At 40.2% G+C, this 20076-nt stretch overlaps 1 protein-coding gene across 2 annotated transcripts in view; it reads right to left on the bottom strand.

Moving 5' to 3' along the window:
• MYO5B (myosin VB) overlaps nt 1-20076 on the bottom strand; it is a 3346216-nt gene that overhangs the window by 20169 nt on the left and 3305971 nt on the right. For both annotated transcript variants that reach the window (XM_044078265.1, XM_044078275.1), the window contains one exon: nt 12976-13056. In XM_044078265.1, coding sequence (XP_043934200.1) covers nt 12976-13056 — 81 coding nt within the window. The remainder of the gene's footprint in view (nt 1-12975; nt 13057-20076) is intronic.

Genomic DNA, 20076 nt, shown 5'->3' with positions numbered 1-20076 from the left:
TGAAATGCTGCAACAAAAATACATTTATCAATTTAGTCTAACTTCATCTTTTTCTTTCCAGCTCTTCTTTGGTAGGTTTAGTGCAGACTGTTAAGAGAATTTCTTACGTTAAAAATGGTTTAACTAACTTTGTATATTAAGTCTTAACTACAAACACGTTTTTCAATATAACTTAAGTCATTATATAACAGTAGAAAAATGATGCCACAAAACAAGGTCAGCATTTGTGAAAACACCATCAAGACTGTGTGAAGCAAAACTGCCATCTATCATTCTGTGTAGCTGCACATGCAGATGTTACCATACATAGAGTAAAACTGTTTATAGTGTGCGCTACAGCACACTGTGCAGCAACAAAGTCTGCTAAACCAGACTGTACACCAACAGCTCTTACTCCAGATACCAGAGCAGCTAAAAATATTAATCTCACTGGCATGTGCATTTGCATGGGGTGCAGAATGGGTTTGCGCAGTTACAAAAAGAACCTGATGTGCACATGTGTAACCCTGGACCATGGGAAGTTGCAGTATAGAGGATGTCAATCAGGCACATGCATGCCAGCAGTATGACAGCCTATTTCCAGATCACTACCCAGCATCTCTTGCAATAACAGTACAGCTTGCTTGCAGCCACAGCACAGAGCTGTAGTAGAGGCCAACATTGTATTATGCATATAGCCAGTCCGTCTCAAGCATGGTGTTTTGTTCTTGAGTCACTCTGAAACTACTTTGCATCAAGAAAGGGGGTATCTGCATACTCTTAAAAAAGCTGATATGTTACATTTTCTCCAGCTCAATGGTTACACATACTTGCCATGTAGTTGTGCAATACATGAGCTTTAAACATCACCCCATAAAATATAAATCATGGACTGGAGCACCATCAACTTTTATATCGCACAATACTTTTCAGTAACTATGATGATCCCAATAATTAAGATTTGTATCTCCATTAGTGGTGCATTCTTTAGCTTTATCTTGTCAATCCTTAAGGGTGGGCACAATTTACCACTGACAGACTTGCATACATAGTTTCCTTACGTCAAAAAGCATTCATTATGCATATTATCTTCTTAACTAATGAGGCAATCCCTTACATATTCCAACATATGATCACAGAACTTGTACTCCTCTAAAAGTCTACATAGTGTATGAAGAAAACCACTTCTGTAAAATATTACTCATTTTAAAATACAGTTCATCTCCTTTATTCTTTGTCACAAACCTTTTCAACTACAGCATTACTACATTACTTACCAATTTAGAAAAATTATAAAGTATTACATAAAAATTATTTAATCTTTTTTTAACCTTTTCCGTTTAGAAAATGAGTTAAAACATATCCAAAACTGCAAGGCAGAATTCAGTTCAGCGAGCCATAAGGATTGCTCTCCGCCCCATACATTCTCTCACCCAGCTCACTCATACTGGGCACCCATTTTGACCAAGTCACTCCTTAAACACTCATACATAGTATAAGAATTAAGTTCTTTTTAAAAACCTAACACTCACATTTTGCATTCCATTCGACTTTTAGTGCTCTTATCAACTGTCACAATCTTTAGTTGCCTTCACCATTTTTATTTTAAGGCACAACTCCTTTGGTTTGAAATACCTTACCCTCCTACCATTTACCTGAATCGATGAATCCTTGTGTTTATGGCAGTTGGGGGTCCATAATTCACATGTTCTGTTTTTTCCCTACATACTACAGCATGTGATCTTCCCATGCACACTTGCAGGCTCCCTATTATTAAATCATTAAATATCAACCAGGTTCAGTAAGACCTAGACTATCTAATTGCTACTGAACCCCTAGCAGCAAGTTATCCTTCACCATACAAAAGCCAAAACATTACTTACCAACATATTTACAAATGACTTGTACCCCTTCCATAAACCATCTCTTACCTAGATTACCCCTCAGTTTTCAACATTAAATTTTACTGTCTCACAAACTAAAAAGTTTCAACTTGAAATGGAACAAGTACCAATCTGGTAACAATTTGCAGAATAACTATGTCAGTGCCTATGCCTGTGACTGGGAAGGACAGACCAACATTTCAGCTCATTCATAAGTCACACCCTTTACACCTGCTTACAGACACAGGTGAAGCCTTTTATAGGTTCATAGGTAGGTACTAGGCTATCGGCCCAAGGGCCTACGTAAGCCTAGCCAACAAAGTTCCCTGGTTTATGCCAGCCAAGCAAGTTATTTTCTTGTGCCACTGTCGAGCAGAGTCACAGAAGTGATCCCCGGGGTGTACTTCCTATTTCCCATCCACTCATCAAGATTTCTTGGAGTGCTAATGAAGAACTTTGCTTGACATAGATGGGTAGCCTGTTCCAGAGTATGGGAAGTCTCTGGGACAGGAATCTATTCCTCCAGCATGTCCTGTTTATTGTGTTGACAAGGTTTAGGTCCCTAGAGCATGTAGCATGGAGGGATTGGGATTTATTTAGGTGTAGCATGTCCAACAGCTCTGAGTTTGACATAGCTTTATATGTTAGGCAGAGATCACCTCAGAGTAGGGAATATGCTACGGAGTAAAGCTGGAGTTTTTTGAGGCGGTCAGTGTAGGGCATTTGTTTGAGGCCATTAATCCTCTTTGTGAGGTACTTCTGTGGCCTTTCCAGCTGCTGCAGATGTCTTTTGTGGTACATTCCAAAAGGGGTGTTGTACTGTATAATAGGTCTAATGAGTGTCGAGTAGAGGGGAACAATGACCTCTTTTTTCCTGGATGAGAACCCTTTTATGATGAGGTGTGCCACATAGAAGGACTTCCTGACTACTGTGGTGATGTGACTATCAAAGGAGAGACTACTGCCCACCTGGGTCCCAAGGTCTCTTATCACACATTCGGCGTTAAGTAGATTGCTGCCTATGTGGTAGTTCATGGGTACAGAGTTTTTACCAAAGGGGATGACACTGCACTTTTGGCATTGAGCTTGAGGCCATGGCTCTGACACCAGGCATCTGTCTCAGTGAGGCCCTTCTGTACGATGTCCACATCATTTGGGGACTTGACTATGGCTCTTAGTTTGCAGTCATCTGCAAACTTCATTAGCTAGAGGCCTTCTGTTTTAGCCTGCACTTCAGAGAAGTAGATACCAAACAGGACAGGTCCCAGGACGGAACCCTGTGGTACTCCACTTGTCACTGCTTTGAGGTCAGATTTGGAGTCTGCAACTTTTACAGTGTGGGTTCTGTCAGTGAGCCAGTTGGCAACCCATCTTGTGACATAGGGATTTATACCTAGTTTAGTGAGTTTAGCTATAATTCCAGAATGGGGGATGGTGTCGAAAGCCTTGGTGAGGTCAAGATAGGCTGTGTGAACCACCTTACCATAATCTACGGCTTTGGTGACTGCCTCAAAGAAGTCGATCAGGTTCAGGAGGCATGATCTGCCTTTCACAAACCCGAACTGGGTGGGAGCCAGAGTTTGGAGGTTACCAATGTCTTTGTTTATGAGTTCCATGATGATACATTCCATGGCCTTGCAGACCAGGCTCATCAGGCTAATAGGTCGATAGTTCCCAGGATCAGCAGTGGCTCCCCCTTTGTACAGTGGGATAACTGTTGCTGTGCGCCATTCAGTGGGCAGAAAGCCTAATGCAAGGCTATTATTGAACATGGTGCTTAAGTGGGGAGCCAGTTCATTCTGAAGTTCGTGAAAAACGCAGCCTGGGATGTTGTCCGGTCCCATGGATGCTGTGTTTTTGGCTTTAGAGAGTGCAACTTTTACCTGCGTAGTTGTGATTACAGGGATTCTGCATTCTTCCTGTATAGATATGGGCCCTTTAGGAGGTGGGGGGTAAAGTTAGCACTGAACCTATCTGCCAGGATATTGGCAATATCAGTTGGTTCTGTAATTTTTGTGCCTTTGTGCTGTAACTCAGAGCAGGTCTGGGTGTTGCCATCGAGATTCTTGACATAGCTATAGAATGCTTTGTGGTTGTCCTTAGAATTAGTGGCAATTTTGTTTTCGTAGCTAGCTTTGGAGGATCTGATAAGGGATCTCAGCTTCTTACTGAGGTTGACCAGGGAGCTCCTCTACTCATGGGATTTTACTCTCTTTTGCAACAGTTTCTTCCTTCTGTTGTACAGTTTGTTTATGGGAGGGGACCACCAGATTGGCTTCCTTTTTTTGAAGGATAGTGTCTTGGTTCTGTTTGGGATAGCACGATCCATGCACTCGTGTAAGTGCTTATAGAGTGCATTTGTGTAGGATTCAGCAGTTGTAACTGCATTGTCCATCTGCATGGGTGTCATGAAGTTCACCACTTCTGTCGTAAGAAGCATGAAGTTGGCTTTGGAGAAATTTTTTACTGTGGTTTCCTTAATGGCGGGTGGGGGCGGGATGTGGATATCAAGGGTGATTAGCTTATGATCGGGTTGGACCAATGAGGAGTTGACTTCAGGTGTTGGAACACCAGTCACTCATGTTGGTAATGACTAGGTCTAGGATATTGTTGCCACTGGTGGGGGTGGGGATAAGTTGATCCAGGGCATTGGAGTTTATGAATTCCAGAAAGCGTTGAGCTAAGGAGTTGGTACAGAAGTAGTTTTCCCAGTTAATGGTGGGGTAGTTGAAGTCGCCCATTATTAGAGTGTTTGGTTGAACCCTAATATTTTCCAGTACATCAAGAAAAGAGGAGTGGGAATCCTGGGGCATGGTGGGGAATCTGTAGCAAGCTACAATTTGGATTGCAGTTTTGACAGAGTTAGTTGCACTTGGATAAGCTCAGATGCATTATGCTGAGCAACTAGCCTGGAGGTGTGGATATCCTTAATGAATATGGACACACCTCCACCTTTGGTGTTTCGGTCCAGGTTACATGGCCGAAAAGTATGGTACAAGTTATAGCCTGGTAATGCACGGGTGCTCTCTGGAGCCTTGAACCAGGTCTCAGTCACTGCACAGATATCGATGGTCTCCATTTTAAGGAGTGCCTCGAGTGAGTGCATTTTGAGATTTAGACTTCTAGCATTGAGTAGCATTACCCTCAGTTTTTGCTTGCCTGTTCCTGTTACAGTGGTGAATTTGTTATTTGAACCTTGCCTAAAAAAGGCACTATAGGGGCAGCAAGAGCCTTAGCCAGTATCCGGAATCTCACAGGGGTGACAGGTGCAGGCCATCTGTGGCAAAGCATCGTGGTCTGTCGACCATGTCATCCCAAGCAGACAGATACTGGATCCCCTTAGAATGACACCAGAAGCTTAGCCAATTGTTGAATTCAATCATTTTGTCCTTGTACTGCGGTATAATTCAGGGCGATGGCAGAATGCTACTCAGGGCTAGGGTCATACCTGCCTGGGCTACAAGATCAGAGAGCCCTTCCATGTCTCTTTTCATGTAGTCCAGGGAGGTACGTCTCAGGTCATTCACACCAACATGGACAATGACAGTCATATTTGTACTTGTTGTGTACTGACCTGAGTACGTGGGTTATGTGGCGCATCCTGGCACCCGACAGGCAGCTGACATGGCTGCAGAGTATTTATATAAGAGGAAGACTGGAGGACTATACTCTTGTGCAGACAGTCATACACACACATATAAATATATATATATAGATAGGTAGATAAGATTTTGATATATATATATATATATATATATATATATATATATATATATATATATATGTGTGTGTATGTGTATATGTGTGTGTGTGTGTGTGTGTGTGTGTGTTTGTATGTGTGCATGTATGTGCATGCATTATGCTTATCAGACACTTGACTGAATAGACACAATGTTGACACCTGTTTGGTAGATACCCTTTGGTCAATAAAAACAGAAGGTTGACAGCTTTGCAAGATCAACAATCCCCAGGTAGGGAGCTTTGCAAGATCAACAATCCCCAGGTAGGGGAGTATTCCCTGTGGATTGTGTGATCTCTGAGTTAGTATATATAATTAACAGGAAAGTGCGGGGATGCAGTGGGGCTTGACTATATATATATATATATATATATATATATATATATGTATATGTACACACACACACACACACACACACACACACACACACACACACACACACACACACACATGTAGATGTTACATATAACTGCATGTATTAACTTCTATGGTGATATTACACCACTGGGTGGTAGAGCCTCAAAATCCCACATCATTAACAAGAATACTTTATACAGTAAACAATGGAGATAATGTTCATACCATTATAGATAAACTCTGTGATTATCAGAGTCAGTACTTGTGTAATTTACTGCACCATCAACTGGCTTTCAAGCAGAATTCCAGAGGGAACTGTACTTGGTTGTGTCACTGTCAATGTCTTTATTTTGGATGCCCAGGTCAAGAGCAACAATCTCAGGATCAGCAATAAGTTGATGACTGAACAGTTGGTAAAACTGTTCTTTTATCGGTTCATAGATACTTACGGTGGTGCAGTGGTTAGCATTGTTGCCTCACAGCAAGAGGTTCTCCGGTTCGATTCTCGGCTGGGGTGCCTTCTGTGTGGAGTCTGAATGTCCTCCCTGTGGTTGCGTGGGTTTCCTCCGGGTGCTCCGGTTTCCTCCCACATCCTAAAGACATACAGTAGGTGGATTGGACACTCAAAACTGGCCCTAGGTGTGAGTGTGTGTGCCTTCTGTGGAAGGTTGGGCGCCGGGCTGGCAACTCAACACCGTAAACCTCCACTGCCAATCATGAGCGGACAGATGATCCGCTGTGCCGACCCCTAACCGGGAAAAGCCGAAGGAAGAAGAAGAAGAAGATACTTACTAGGATATTGATCCATGAGCATCTTTAGAAGCCTACCCATACATTCCCATAAAGTAGTATGAATAACCCAGAGATATGAAAAACGTTTACATGTTGTCCCTATCTATGAGGGACAAGGGTGCTAAACCAGGTGAATTTGCAGTGATCCCTCAATTTGTTCAGATTATGCTTGAACAGTGTTACTTGCTTTGCAGTATGTGTAGAGGAAAATGATTCCAAAGAAGTGGTATTCTCCGTGATACATATCTATCCCTCCAACATGTTATATTTATGTTGCAAAAGAGATTTGGATCTCTTGAGAGTGTTTATGCCCACATTGGACTTATGAATGCGCAGTATGTCTAACAGGACTGGTTCTGTTGAGACTCTGTATACAAGGCAGAGATTGGCTCAGTACATGAAGTACATATAACAAATACCCTCAGCAGCTCCAAATGCACTTTTTCAAAACAACACCCACATCAACATATACAGCCACATCTCAAAGAAAATTTACTTCTAAGCTCATATGGCAAGCCACCACACAATCCAAAATTCTGGTCATTGGAGACTCCATTGTGGGACACACTGATGTCCCTCTCACCAGGCTGAGTAAGGACAAAGTCACAGTCAGTTTCTTAAAAGGGGACAGGGTCTGCCACATTACACATGCACTCAGGTCATTGGATCAGAAGTACCAGTATGACTCACCCATAGTCCATGTAAGTGTAAATGGCCTGAGACACATCTCCCTAGACTATATGAAGAGAGACATCATGGAGCTCTCGGAATGTGTGTCCCTGGCTGTTATGAGCCAAGCACTGAGCAGCATTTTACCTTCTCCAAAGATGATGCCACAATATGAACAGAAAATGACTGACTTTAACAACTGGCATAGTTTCTGGTGTCATACTAAAGGGGTGCAATATTTGTCAACATGGAAGGAAATGGTCAAAAGACCACACTGCTTTGCCAGGGATGGTTGGCACCTCTTCCCTCTAGGCTTTTGAATATTAGCTAAAACATTGTCTTCCCCCATAATGCTTTTTTTAAGCTACTACACAGACATGGACTAAATGTGGAGGTGCCTCCATTTACATCAAAAATAAATATACTTCAAGGCTGGTCAAACAGGACAATGCACTTGAGCTACTCCATGTTCAACTCACCATAGGCAAAATCCAATACCACTTCCTTGCAAGCTATAGGTCCCCCTCTATGACCCAAGAAACTCATAACATGTATTTAAACTTATTAGAAACACTCACCATTCAACCCGATACCATATTCATGGGTGACTTTAATTACCCTACTCCTAACTGGGAATCACATATGACACCAAATGTACAGGCATAGAGATTCCTGGATTTTGTAAACAAACTCCCTGGACAAGACTGTCAATACATCAACCAAGGGGGCAGCCATACAGGATCTGATCCTCACTAATATGGGAGAGTGTTGCACAATGGTCTTCTCTGAAGTAAAACTAAAACCTGAACACCCAGCTAACCCTGCAATGTTCAAAAACTACTGTAAGGCTTAACCAGGCAAAATTTCAAGCCCCCATAAACCCCAAGAACACTGCTGCCTATGCAGAACTGTTCACAGAAGCCCAATACAAGTATGTTATTAGCTGCATAGAGGCAGCTGTACCTACCAGGAAGAAGTATAGAACTAACAAACAACAAGCCACTGTGGTAGAATCACAAAACTGATAAGCTGTATAACAGAAGGAAGACTATTATGGCAAAAATTTAGGAGGTGCAGCACCCAGCAGGATAAAAGCACTCTCATCAAATTAAACAAACAACTCAGAGGACAAATAAAGTCTACCAAAGCCAAATTTGAGGTAAATTTAGCCTCCCAGGCCACTGACAACCACAAGGTATTCTTTAACTATGCCCATAACCTCAAAGGCAATACACAATTGTGTGCAAATTTTACTGTAAATGGAACCACCTACTGTAAATGGAGCCGCCTATACTCAGCCAGAAGATATAGCAAACCTACTAGCTGACAAATTCAGCTCCAACCTTACCCATCTCTCCCCTCAACCTTCCCTCAGGAAATATCAAATATCACTACCTCTACTATCACTAGCGAACAAGTCCTTAATGCTCTAAGGCCAAGAACATTGCATAAATGGGTCCAGACAATATCCCTGGATGCCAGCTAAATAGAATGTAACATGAACTATCAGGCCCCATGGAATTCTTATTTTATTGTAGTCTCCAAACAGGCTTTGTGCCTCATAAATGGAGAACAGCAACAGTAATCTCTCTGCACAAAGGTGGGCCATCTGCAGACCCTGGAAACTACAGACCCCTAAATCTCACTAGTCTCATATGCAAAGCCATGGAAATAATTATCATGAAAATGATCGATAATGATATATTAAATCTCCAGAAACTGAACCCAACCCAGTTTGGTTTCATCAAGAGCAGGTCATGCCTACTTAACCTGGTATTTGAGAAAGTCAGCAAAACAATGGATGCAAGGGCAAAATGGTTCACACTGCCTACCTTCACCTGGACAAGGGATTTGACAGAATACCCTACTCAGGCATTGTTGACAAACTCAGGAGGTTAGGTACAAACCCTTGGGTCACCCAGTAGATAGCCAACTGGCTCACAGACAGGACCCAGGAAGTTAACACTGGGGCATCCACCTCCACAAACAGGCCAGTCACAAGTGGAGACTCTCAGGGATTGGTCCGGGGACTGCTCCTTTTTGACATTTACTTCTCTGAAGTCAAGACCAATGTCAGTGGCTTCTGACTAATTAAATTTGCAGATGACTGCACATTAGGAGGTGTCATTGAAACCCACACCAACACAAATGTTCTCCAGGAAGGGCTGACACAGACAAACAACTAGTGCCAGAGCCATGGACTAAAACTAAATGCCAGGAAATGCATAATAGTATCCTTTGGGAAGTCATCCACCCCTGGTAACTCTCATATTGACAACACACCCCTTAGAGTTGATCCAGCAGTCAGGGACTTAGGAATACACAGACAGTAATCTACTCTTTGACCATCATGTGTCTACAGTAATGAGGAAATCATTCTATGTTGCTCAACTTATAAACAAAGTTATGGCATCTAGGTCCAAGGAAGTCATTGTTCCATTGTATTCGGCATTAGTAAGACCTATTATTAATTAAAATGCTCCCTTAGATATGTACCAAACCAAGCATATGCAACAATTGGAACATCCACAGATGTTCCTCATTAAAAGAATACAGTAAGTAAAATGTCCTATGCAGACTGCCTCAAGGCTCTATCCCTGTATTCTGTCTCCTACAGGCTGTTGAGGGGGGAGATTTACACCTGGCATACAAGGCATTGTCAGACCCCTCTCTGATGGGCCTCCTACATATTCTCAAAACAAACAGCACCAGAATTACTTGTTCTAAAGACTTAAACCTTGCCTGTGATATAAATATGACCTGCTGGAGAGACAGGTATGTATTCCAGAGAATACCCCATCTCTGGAACAGGCTCCCCATCCATGTGAAGCAGAGTTCCTCCCTAACCCAATTCAAGTGTAACTTAGATAACTGGTTGAGGAACATGAAATTCATCCCTGGTTTGGCACCTCTGTCTCTAATGCACACAGACAGACTATAAATGGTTAATCTCCCAGGCCCTGCTTGCAAATGTTTCATCTCCCAAGCCCCTGCTTACACTTATTAAGGGTACCACAACTTGTCCGAGATGTGAGATGCATGGCTAGGCTTAAAAGGCCCTAGTGGTCATTAGCCTAGTAAACACCTATGAATCAATAAAACCAAGAAGAAGGACAAGGCTTTGAGATGGTTTGCATAGTTTTTATGGGTCTCTATTAGATGAATGAATGCTTAAAATGTCGAGTACGACATGCTCTACAGCTTTTAAGCGAATGTTCATCTAAACGAAACCTCAGAATATCAAAACAAGGAGTTTTGAAAATGTATTGTAGGCCAGCTGTCAGGAAGCCAACGGCTAACGTCAGAACATTTAGCCTGTCTAGCTGTTCTTACAGAGCCCTCCACTGTGATGCGGTCTCGACATTCACCCTGTGTAATGTTATGACAGTCTTCCACTGTGGTGTGAACTCGGAGTTGGTATATTTAAGTGGGGGGCATAGCTCCATGTGGGAGGGGGTGGGGGCGAACACCTCCACTTTATTTTGTTTGTCGATTTGTTTTTTTTTTGGGGCGGTTGTAATGGTGTACAGTGCATTTTAGCCATCAGCCGTTGGCTTCCTGACGGCTAGCCAACTATAAATTTTCGAAACTCCTTGTTTCGACATTCTGAAGTTTTGCTTAGATGAACGTTCTTTTAAAAGCTTTTGAGCATGTTGTACTTGACATTTTAAGCATTTATTCACCTAATATAGACCCATTTTTATGACTAAGGCCCTTGACTTTCTAATTAAGAAAGCAATGTGGGCATTCGAGTTGTGTCAGGTGTTTAGACAGGTACATGATGAAGGAGGTATTATACTCAATGATCAGCCTGATGAGTGCAGAATACAGTGGAATAATCACATCCCTCGACCTCAACAACGTACCACCAGTAATAAGCTGTGCAATAAAAAGGGTGTTCTTTAGGTCCTTAAGTACCAAGCACTTGAAAACCACTGATCTGAAGCCAGGGACTCGTGTTGCCTTGCAACTTGTTTGGGCTGTTGCTCATGCTTGAACTTGAATACGAATTCAAGTAAGCAGCTGTGAGGAGGGTGGAGAAGAGGCATTTAGGATTAGGAGCATGAGGGGGGTTTTAGCCTTAGGAAGTGGATGGGACATTTTGGGGTTAAGGAGCTGGAAGGGAGCTTTAAGTTTAGGAAGTGGCAAGGGAGTTTTATGTTTAGGGAGTGGGTGGGGAGTTTTAGGATTAGGGAGTGATTGGGTTATTTAGGTTTAGGGAATGGGTTGGAGTTTTAGGGTTAGAGAGCAATTGAGTACTCTGGGTTTAGGAAGGAATGGGCACAGTTTTGGGTTTAGTAGTGATCAGGGACTTTAGGGTTAGGACTGGGGGAGTGGAGCTTCAGGGTAAGAGAGCATGGAGTCTGGTTGGGAAATGGGTGAGAGTTTTAGGGTTAGGATTTAGGTTCTAGTAGGGCTACAGAGTTATAGGAATGCGTGCTGGGAGGGATAAGTAGAATCAAGAGATGGGGTTACTTATTTATTTCAGCATGTGGCAGCAAGCAGGTTTATCGTGAGCTACTAAGACATGAACAGCTGTAGTAGACCCCAATAAAAAGCAAGGCTACATGGTGAGTGAAGGCATATCAGACAGTTAGTTAATTAGGAGCTGCTTCTTTTCCTAGGGAGAAAAGCAGATAATGAGAATGACCTATTCTTGTACTGATGACACTGTCTATGTTTCTGAGTGAGATCCTTTTGTGAGCAAATAAGAGTTAAAAGCAAGAATTCAGGATATTCTTGGGCATAAGCCTAGGGCTGTTCTGGCTACAGAATGAGCACAACCAAATGGTGCTACTGACCACAATGGAAAAACTTAAAAACATCAAACTTTATTCTTTTTGAAAAAGTACAAATATTAATGGGATAACTGAGTCCAATGTTAGATCCCTATCTTCTGGACTGCAAGCTCCATGCTTGACAGCCATAAACCTGATGCATACTCTCCCTTGTAGCATTAGTCTCACAGTCATCTGTAAACTCTGCATACCAAAGGCACAACAAATGTGCAAAATGAAACAATAATCAGAGTTATTTTGCGTTGTGTGATAATCACAGCTTTGTCTTTAACCATTTTTAAATACTGGAATAATTTTAAGGGGAACACAGAAGATATTCTTAGCAACCAAAGCTTTTTAAACTTTATATTTCATTTAGTTACCATTTTTAGTCTTCACTTGTGTGTGCTGTTTATTTTTTTTTTGCAAATGCCAGTTTCCTACTTTCACAATAAGTAGCCCAACTGATCTTTTGATTTAGTTATGTTTTCAGTAAATGATATACCACCATAAAGGAACACATTCAAAGAGCTGTGCTGTTTATCTATGAAAGGCAACTGTATGCTTATCGAAATACTGGAAGGCAAATGTTTCGTTGTTTAGTCAATGTAGCCAAAATGCCCATCATGGAGCTGCACTTTGTAGTCATCCAAGTCATATGGAACAGTACAAACACATTAATCATTGCCTTTTATGCTATCTAAAGTTCCAACATGGTAGTAACAGACACAAATGTGTTTTAAACATGAATGCTTTTGATGCACAAAGTCACACTCACCTGTATATTTCTAATGAATGATACCGTTACACGTTCTTCAAACTCATTCAATGGTGTGTACAGGTTAAGTATCTTCACAATCTGTTAATAATGAGAACACAGCATTATTTATCTATAATTTAAATTCATCTGTTTGAAAAAAACATAAGTAGTGCAAAGTCTGTCTGCTTACAGGAATTACCTGTTGCATACTTTTACTGAATTTTAGTATGTTTCAAAGAACTGCACTTTATTTATTCTACAGTCAGTTTCACATATTCAGGCATTCCTTTGATATCAAACTATTTATTTCTGCTTACTCATTACTAACCTGCCAACAGTGCCCATAATGTACCCCCTTTAGCTGTCTTCCTGGAATATGCTGTGATGCCAGTAATCAAGGAGCCTGAATCTTCACCACTGACACCAGTGAGGGATGTTCACTTGGAACAAAGATAGATACACAAAGTATTTCCAGATGCAGCTCTCTGTACCAAGCACAATTTCCCTTAAGTGCACATAGGGAACACACTCAGTCCAGTGTCTGTGCTTCCCTCTCTCTCCACGCCCCCAATAAGACTCCCCACTGGCACAGCTATAGAGTTGAGTCCTTAGCTGAGTGTCCCACACCAAGTTATCTTCCACCCTCTCTGTGAAATCAGTGCTCTATGTCCCTGCTCCAAGTAGCTGACACACACACTCTGAGATTTGATTTTCACACACACACACACACACACACACACACACACACACACACACACACACACACACACACACACACACCTGGGAAAGGCTGGCACAGAATTACTAGCTATGTCTCTCTGCCCAGACTATAAGGTAGATACTGCTACCAGGACACTCCAAAGCCAGCTACTCTAAGGGTCTTACAAGGGTACCCAATTTTACTGAGTAAAATTAATACTAATACAAATGGTAGTGTTTGACCAGTGCAGCAAGACTTTCAGGAGTGGCCACAGTGACACCAAATAAGCATAAGTACTCTCAAAGGTTAAAATATTCTCTAAAAGACCAGTCACAATGAAAACTTTAAATATATTTAATAATAAATAATAAAAGAACATGAAAATACTGATTATCTATACCAAAGTTTCAATCACAGGAAATATTAAAATAACACAGATGAATAGATTCACATAGATACAGAAAAACAGTACTTAACTAATCTCATTATACTTTCCTGACTGATCTAAAGAATTACTATTCCCTGGTTACTTACTGAAGCAAGAAAATGTGAAGTGGGAGAGTGATCCTTCTATGCCAGGTTTCAAAAACAGTCTGCACTAAGACTTCTGTCTCATCTAGCATTAAAACATCATTTCAGTGTTGGATTATAGAATGACATCACATGCATCTGTTCACCTGACTTCTGGTTCTCATACAAGCCCCCTTTACTAGAAGCTGAACCAGAATCACGCACATATGTGTTACCATACACACCAACAGAGCTTTGCTGAGATGTGTTATAGCATCTGGAAGCCATAAAACCATTTCAACACTTCTACCCTTCCAGAGTACCAATTAGTTCACTGCTAAGGATGACACAGCAGGATTCCTAGTCCTTGTTTTCATAGACATTTTGTCTCCAGCTGCAATCAGAATGGTAAGATACAATCTTTACGGCCTAAATTAAGTAATTTAATTTCAGGATATTTTTCTAAAAGTTAGCTGGGGCTGAGCTTAACCTCTTCTCCTCCAGTATCCTCTATTACAATATATACATTTAATCAGTTACAATAGTACAGTCTGACATACATGTATATTTCTTTTCTGTCCACCAGGACACACTCTTGGTGCATTTTTAACACAAGCAGCTTTACAAATACATTTGCACAAGCATCTGTACAAATAAGTTTGTTATACAAATGACATATAATTATTTACAAAGCTCCAGCTAGCTATGCTAGCATATGTTACACATCCACTGCCATACTTCTAGTGGCATAGCTGGCAATACCTCACATAATCACATATGCATTAATTTACTGGTCACCAGTACAGTATCTCATGCTGCATGGTGTGGCTCATAGCATTAGGACTGCTTCATATTCTGAAAAACATGGTGCTAGGTCTTCAGTACCACAGCTGCAAAGTGTACCATTCAGGAGGTAAAGCAGATTCAAGATACTTAAAACAGCAAACAAAAAGCAGAGATATCTTTGTTTCTTTATTTGAGCAAACACAAAAATATACATGAAAATGAGCTTCAGTCCCAACAAGCAGAGTACACTGTTTGATTTTAAACTTTAAATCTAAAGAGGAGGGACACTGAGTCCCCATATGTTAAAATCCAGAAAAAGATCAGTATTTGCTTAAATAAATTTAAAAAATGGCAGCAATTTTCTGATCTGTGCACTAGAAAAAGGGAGGTAAGCACTGAATACAGGGGGATAACTGAATTGCTGCAGGTGCCCCAATTGGTGGGACTGGGTGAATGCTAATTGGAAGACCAAAAGCAAAAGCATTCAGTCTGAGTGAGGTTAGCTGGAACCTCCTAAAAGGAGGTTAATTTTTGAGACTAACCAGTCGGTTGACAGTATTAAAATCTCGTCTTGGAGATGGGAGCTGGTAAGTGAATACAATGCACCCATTTTCCATGGCAAATAGCACTTTCATCTCCTACAAGACTGAAACATCATCAGATTGTGTGGAACATTATCAGATATTTGTCTAGGTAATCTTATGAACTATGTTCTAGTGAAAGTGGTCAATTAGTGAAGGACTGGACCAAGGAAGTGTCTTTATCTCTATGTTCTCCATGGAAGGAAGTGAACCCTCAACACATCAATTGTAAATCAGCATAGCAATTGATCAACAAGTCCTCTTTTTTTGGTGTGGTGGGGCTCTATGAAACAAAATCAAGGAAATACATGCTGGGGAAAAAGACACTCCACCAATGGGTGATTCAGAGAAAGCCCTCTAGAAAGAAGTGGTCACTGTCATCAAGCAGTCCAACTAGGGGCTCCCCATACAACCATTCATCTTGTAAAAATGTGTCTCATTTGCTCCAAAGTGATATCATGTCCATGGAAAGTAAAACAGAAATACACCATATATAGTAGATTAATTGTAGATGCAATTGTAAGTTTGAAATGCAGGATACTAGCACTGCTACCAGGCAACTTGATAGGGGAACCTATCATGGAAGTGAATATGGCTAAGAGTGCCACCTGGCAGTCTAAAAGAAGGAAACCTATTATTAGTAAAGGGGTTATGAAATATCAGTCAGCATATTGACCAATGAAAGTAAAGTCACAAACTGAACTGACATGTTAAGGTTGAATCATGTAGGCAACTAGACAAATCAGGTGGCTAAATAGACATACTATAGTAAGCCCCTGTTCAGAGTACAATAACAGTACTTAATTTGAGGATCCTGGCCAATCATATTGCATGTAATAAATTTGAGAGATGCTGGGGTCCAGAGTGGGAGACCAGTGGCAAAGTATCCCAATGACTGTGTAAGCCTCCTTAAAAATTGTAAGCTATGTTTTCACCATAACTATCTATCTGTGTTGTTCATATTCATTCTTCTGCAATTATGGGTTAGAGAACCATTCCAGGATCTGACTTGGCCGCATACTTCAGATCCAACTTTTGAGCTCCTCCTTCTACTCATAATGCCCTACTCTATCCCTATTGCCTCAGATCGAGTTTGCTGCTCTATTTCCCAATAATAGCAGAGAAACAGATATAGCCAGATAGAAAAGACAGGGCTCAAACCTGGAACTGTAGGTTCCAAACACAGTCTAATAGGTCCCTCAAGAATACAAATGGATGAGGGATGTATGGGAGGGGAGTTGAGGAAGAATAAAGATGGACAATACAAATATGCCTTGTTATGGTGAAGTACCTAACTTATAAATTTGATGTCCCTTACATTCCTCCTCACTTATGGGACAGAGTCTCCAACTACACTGACCTTAGGTGGCCCTCATGGAAAGATATGCCGGAGTACTGCCAAACCAAAGGAGGCTCTATTTCTAGATATGATGTCCAGTTTGTAATGTGAAACAAAGGTATGAGTCTTGGACAACCTGTCGCTGATGCACAAATGTCATCAATAGACTTTCCTGACCAAAAGGCAAATGAAGTTATCATGGATCTAGTTGATTGAGCTCGGGGAGGTTTTGGTAATGTCATATCCTTCTGAGAGTAAATCCATGAGATACAGTCTGTAATCTATTTAGCTAGGGTAACTTTAGAAACAGGCTAGCCTAGGTGATTTTGAGATAAACATACAAAAATATGGTCTGACATTCTAAACTGTTTCATCCTGTAAAGGTACAAACATAGTTTTCTGTGTACATCAAGTAGGTGTAGCATGTACTCTCCGTTATTGGCAAAATTTGGAAAGAAAACCCGTAGGTGAATGGATTCGTTGATGTTATTTTCAAAAGCTACCTAGTTCTGCTGTGGCGACCCCTAACCAGGAAAAGCCGAAAAGACAAACAACAACAACCTTAGGTAAAAAAGAAGGGTTAGACTGCAGAGAAATCCTATCTTTGTGAAAAACAATATAAGGACTTTTTGCTGAAAGAGCCCTGAGTTCAGAAATTCTTTTTTCTAAAGATAAAGCTATCAAGAAAACCAGCTTGTAAGAAGCTCCATGAATCCTTGCAGATATGTGTCTCACTCAATATGTGTTATTTTAACTTATTGTCCAGATATCTTGCAAGGGGGGTGGGTAATGGACCCCTTGGAGTCTACTATGGGTCGCATGGGTGGCTGGCTAGGAATTTTATGCAATTTTGGCAGCCCAAACATGACAGATACTTTAGGGCAGGGAACAGAGAGAAAATTAAGCACATCAATAGAAACTAAATAGATGAAATACCTTTCAAGGACACTTTTGTTTTTATTACTATCGATATTAAGGACCTTTATTCAGTCATACTTCACACAATTGGTTTGGAGTGGTTTACAGATTTCATATATGAAAAAGATATCTCACACTTCCAGATCTTGGTCTTTTCACAACTGATGGAAATTGTCCTTAAAAACAACTTCATTTTGTTTAACAAAGAAATTTACTTACAACAAGAAGGGGTGGCTATGGGATCTGCATGTGGTGGTTTATATGCAAATATTGTAGTTAGGCAATGGGAGAAGAAATTTCTTTTTTCTTCATGTTATTTTGAGCACATCAAATTTTACACCAGGTTTTTGGATGATATATTTGTTCTGTGGGATGGACCTGTTGATGCTATTGATAATTTTATAAACTATATTGGAACCACCGCAGAATTTCTAAAGTTCACCTATACCAGAGACCTTGACAAAATTTCCTTTTTAGACATCTTACTGGAAAAGGATTATGAAAATAAGAGGTTTGTTTAAAAAATCTTTAGGAAAAGCACATATTCGAACTCACTACTGCATTTTTCTAGCACACACCCAGTCAAAAAGAAAGCAATAGTTAAGGGACAGTTCGTGTGTGCAGCTCGTACAGTATCTGGTATTGATGAATTTTTAGATGAATGTGATAACTTGAAAAATATGTTTAAAAAAAGTGGCTATCCTTGTAAGTTCATTGGTGATATAATGATTGAGGTGGTTAACAAGAAAGAGTGTGGGTTTTATGCACCTTTACTTTCTTGTAATATGATTGACAGTGGTCCTTCCACCAGTAATCATGAAACTGACAATGTTGCAAGTAAAAATTATTATAAGACTTCTTTTATCACTGTAGTCACTCAAGATAGTTACATATTAAGAAACATCTTAACAAAAAACTGGTCTATTTTGAAACATGACAAGAACATCAGACCACTAATAGGACCACAACCTATTATGGTATACAGAAAAGGCAAGAATATGAAAAACATATTTGAGAGCAGTAATTCTTACCTAAACCACAGGTCAGGTTCTATGAACAAATGTGGCAGATGTAATTATTGCAGTTACATTAAAGAAGGCAATATTTTTGACATCAATAATATCGAAATCAGAATCAATCAGAAATATAACTGTAACTCGGAGAAAGTGATTTACTGTGCCATGTGTACCACCTGTTCTTGCTTTTAAATGGGCAAGACTGATAGAAAGTTTAAAAAAATCGCATAAACGAACACCTATATGACATAAGGAATAAAAAATAAACGAATACTCTTAGCAAACATGTTTTGGAGTACAATGACCATAAGTTCCAATTTTTTATTATAGAAAATATCAGTACCAACATGAGGGGTGGTGCATGGTCATTATTACTTGAGAAAAGAGAATTATACTGGCAATCACGATTGAATGCTGGGAACTGGCCAGGCCTGAATGAGCATATTTCCATTAGCCGAATTTTAAAACTACAGGCACTGGAAAGATTAAAAAAAAAAAAAAAAAATATATATATATATATATATATATATATATATATATATATATATTTCTCCATTATGCATTTTAGCATTTTAACATTTTAAATAATTCACATGTTCAGTATTTATTATGTTAAAGTGTATTTATTTCTCAACATTTTCTACTATATCTAATTTTTAGTATTTAATTACACATATTTACTGTTTTAACACATTCAATATATTTAAATATTTATTGTACATTGTCATTTTATGAAGCAGTGCTTATATATAGTGTGTTTTTTAGGGTGGTGTGTTCCATGAACTTTTTCAGTTTGTATCTTTTGTCTGCTTTTTAAAGTCAATGACTGTAAATATTGTGCTTTTAATGACATAACTGATTAGTTTATAACTGGGTGGAACTTCCTGTTTGAACTGTATAAGAAGGAAGTTAACTATGTGGGGTAAATTGTCTGATGAAGTCTAGATCTTTCTGGACAAAGGCACTCATCCTTGGATTTTTTTGGTCTGAAGTTAATAAAGTGGATTCTGCATTCTACAACTGTGTGGTGATTTGCAGCCTGCATTACTTTGAGTGGGTTCAATCCAGCTACTACTTCTGGCTTTTGTGTTTATCCGCTTCACTTTGTGCTTTGTGACTTTTTTGAGTTTGGGATGGCCAATGAAGCTAGCAGGGATTCATTGAGCCCACTTTCTACTCAGAACACTGATTTGGAGACTCTACAACAAACTGTACTTGCCTTGAGTTCAGTAGTACAGTCGCTGTCACTCAAAGTGGATTCCTTGTTGA

The sequence above is a fragment of the Protopterus annectens genome, chromosome 1.part1 (assembly GCF_019279795.1).
Source record: "Protopterus annectens isolate FY-2018-M chromosome 1.part1, PAN1.0, whole genome shotgun sequence".
In the NCBI taxonomy this organism is placed as follows: Eukaryota; Metazoa; Chordata; order Ceratodontiformes; family Protopteridae; genus Protopterus; species Protopterus annectens.
The sequence above is the reverse complement of the archived record's forward strand: the minus strand, read 5'-3'. Positions and strand labels throughout refer to the sequence as shown.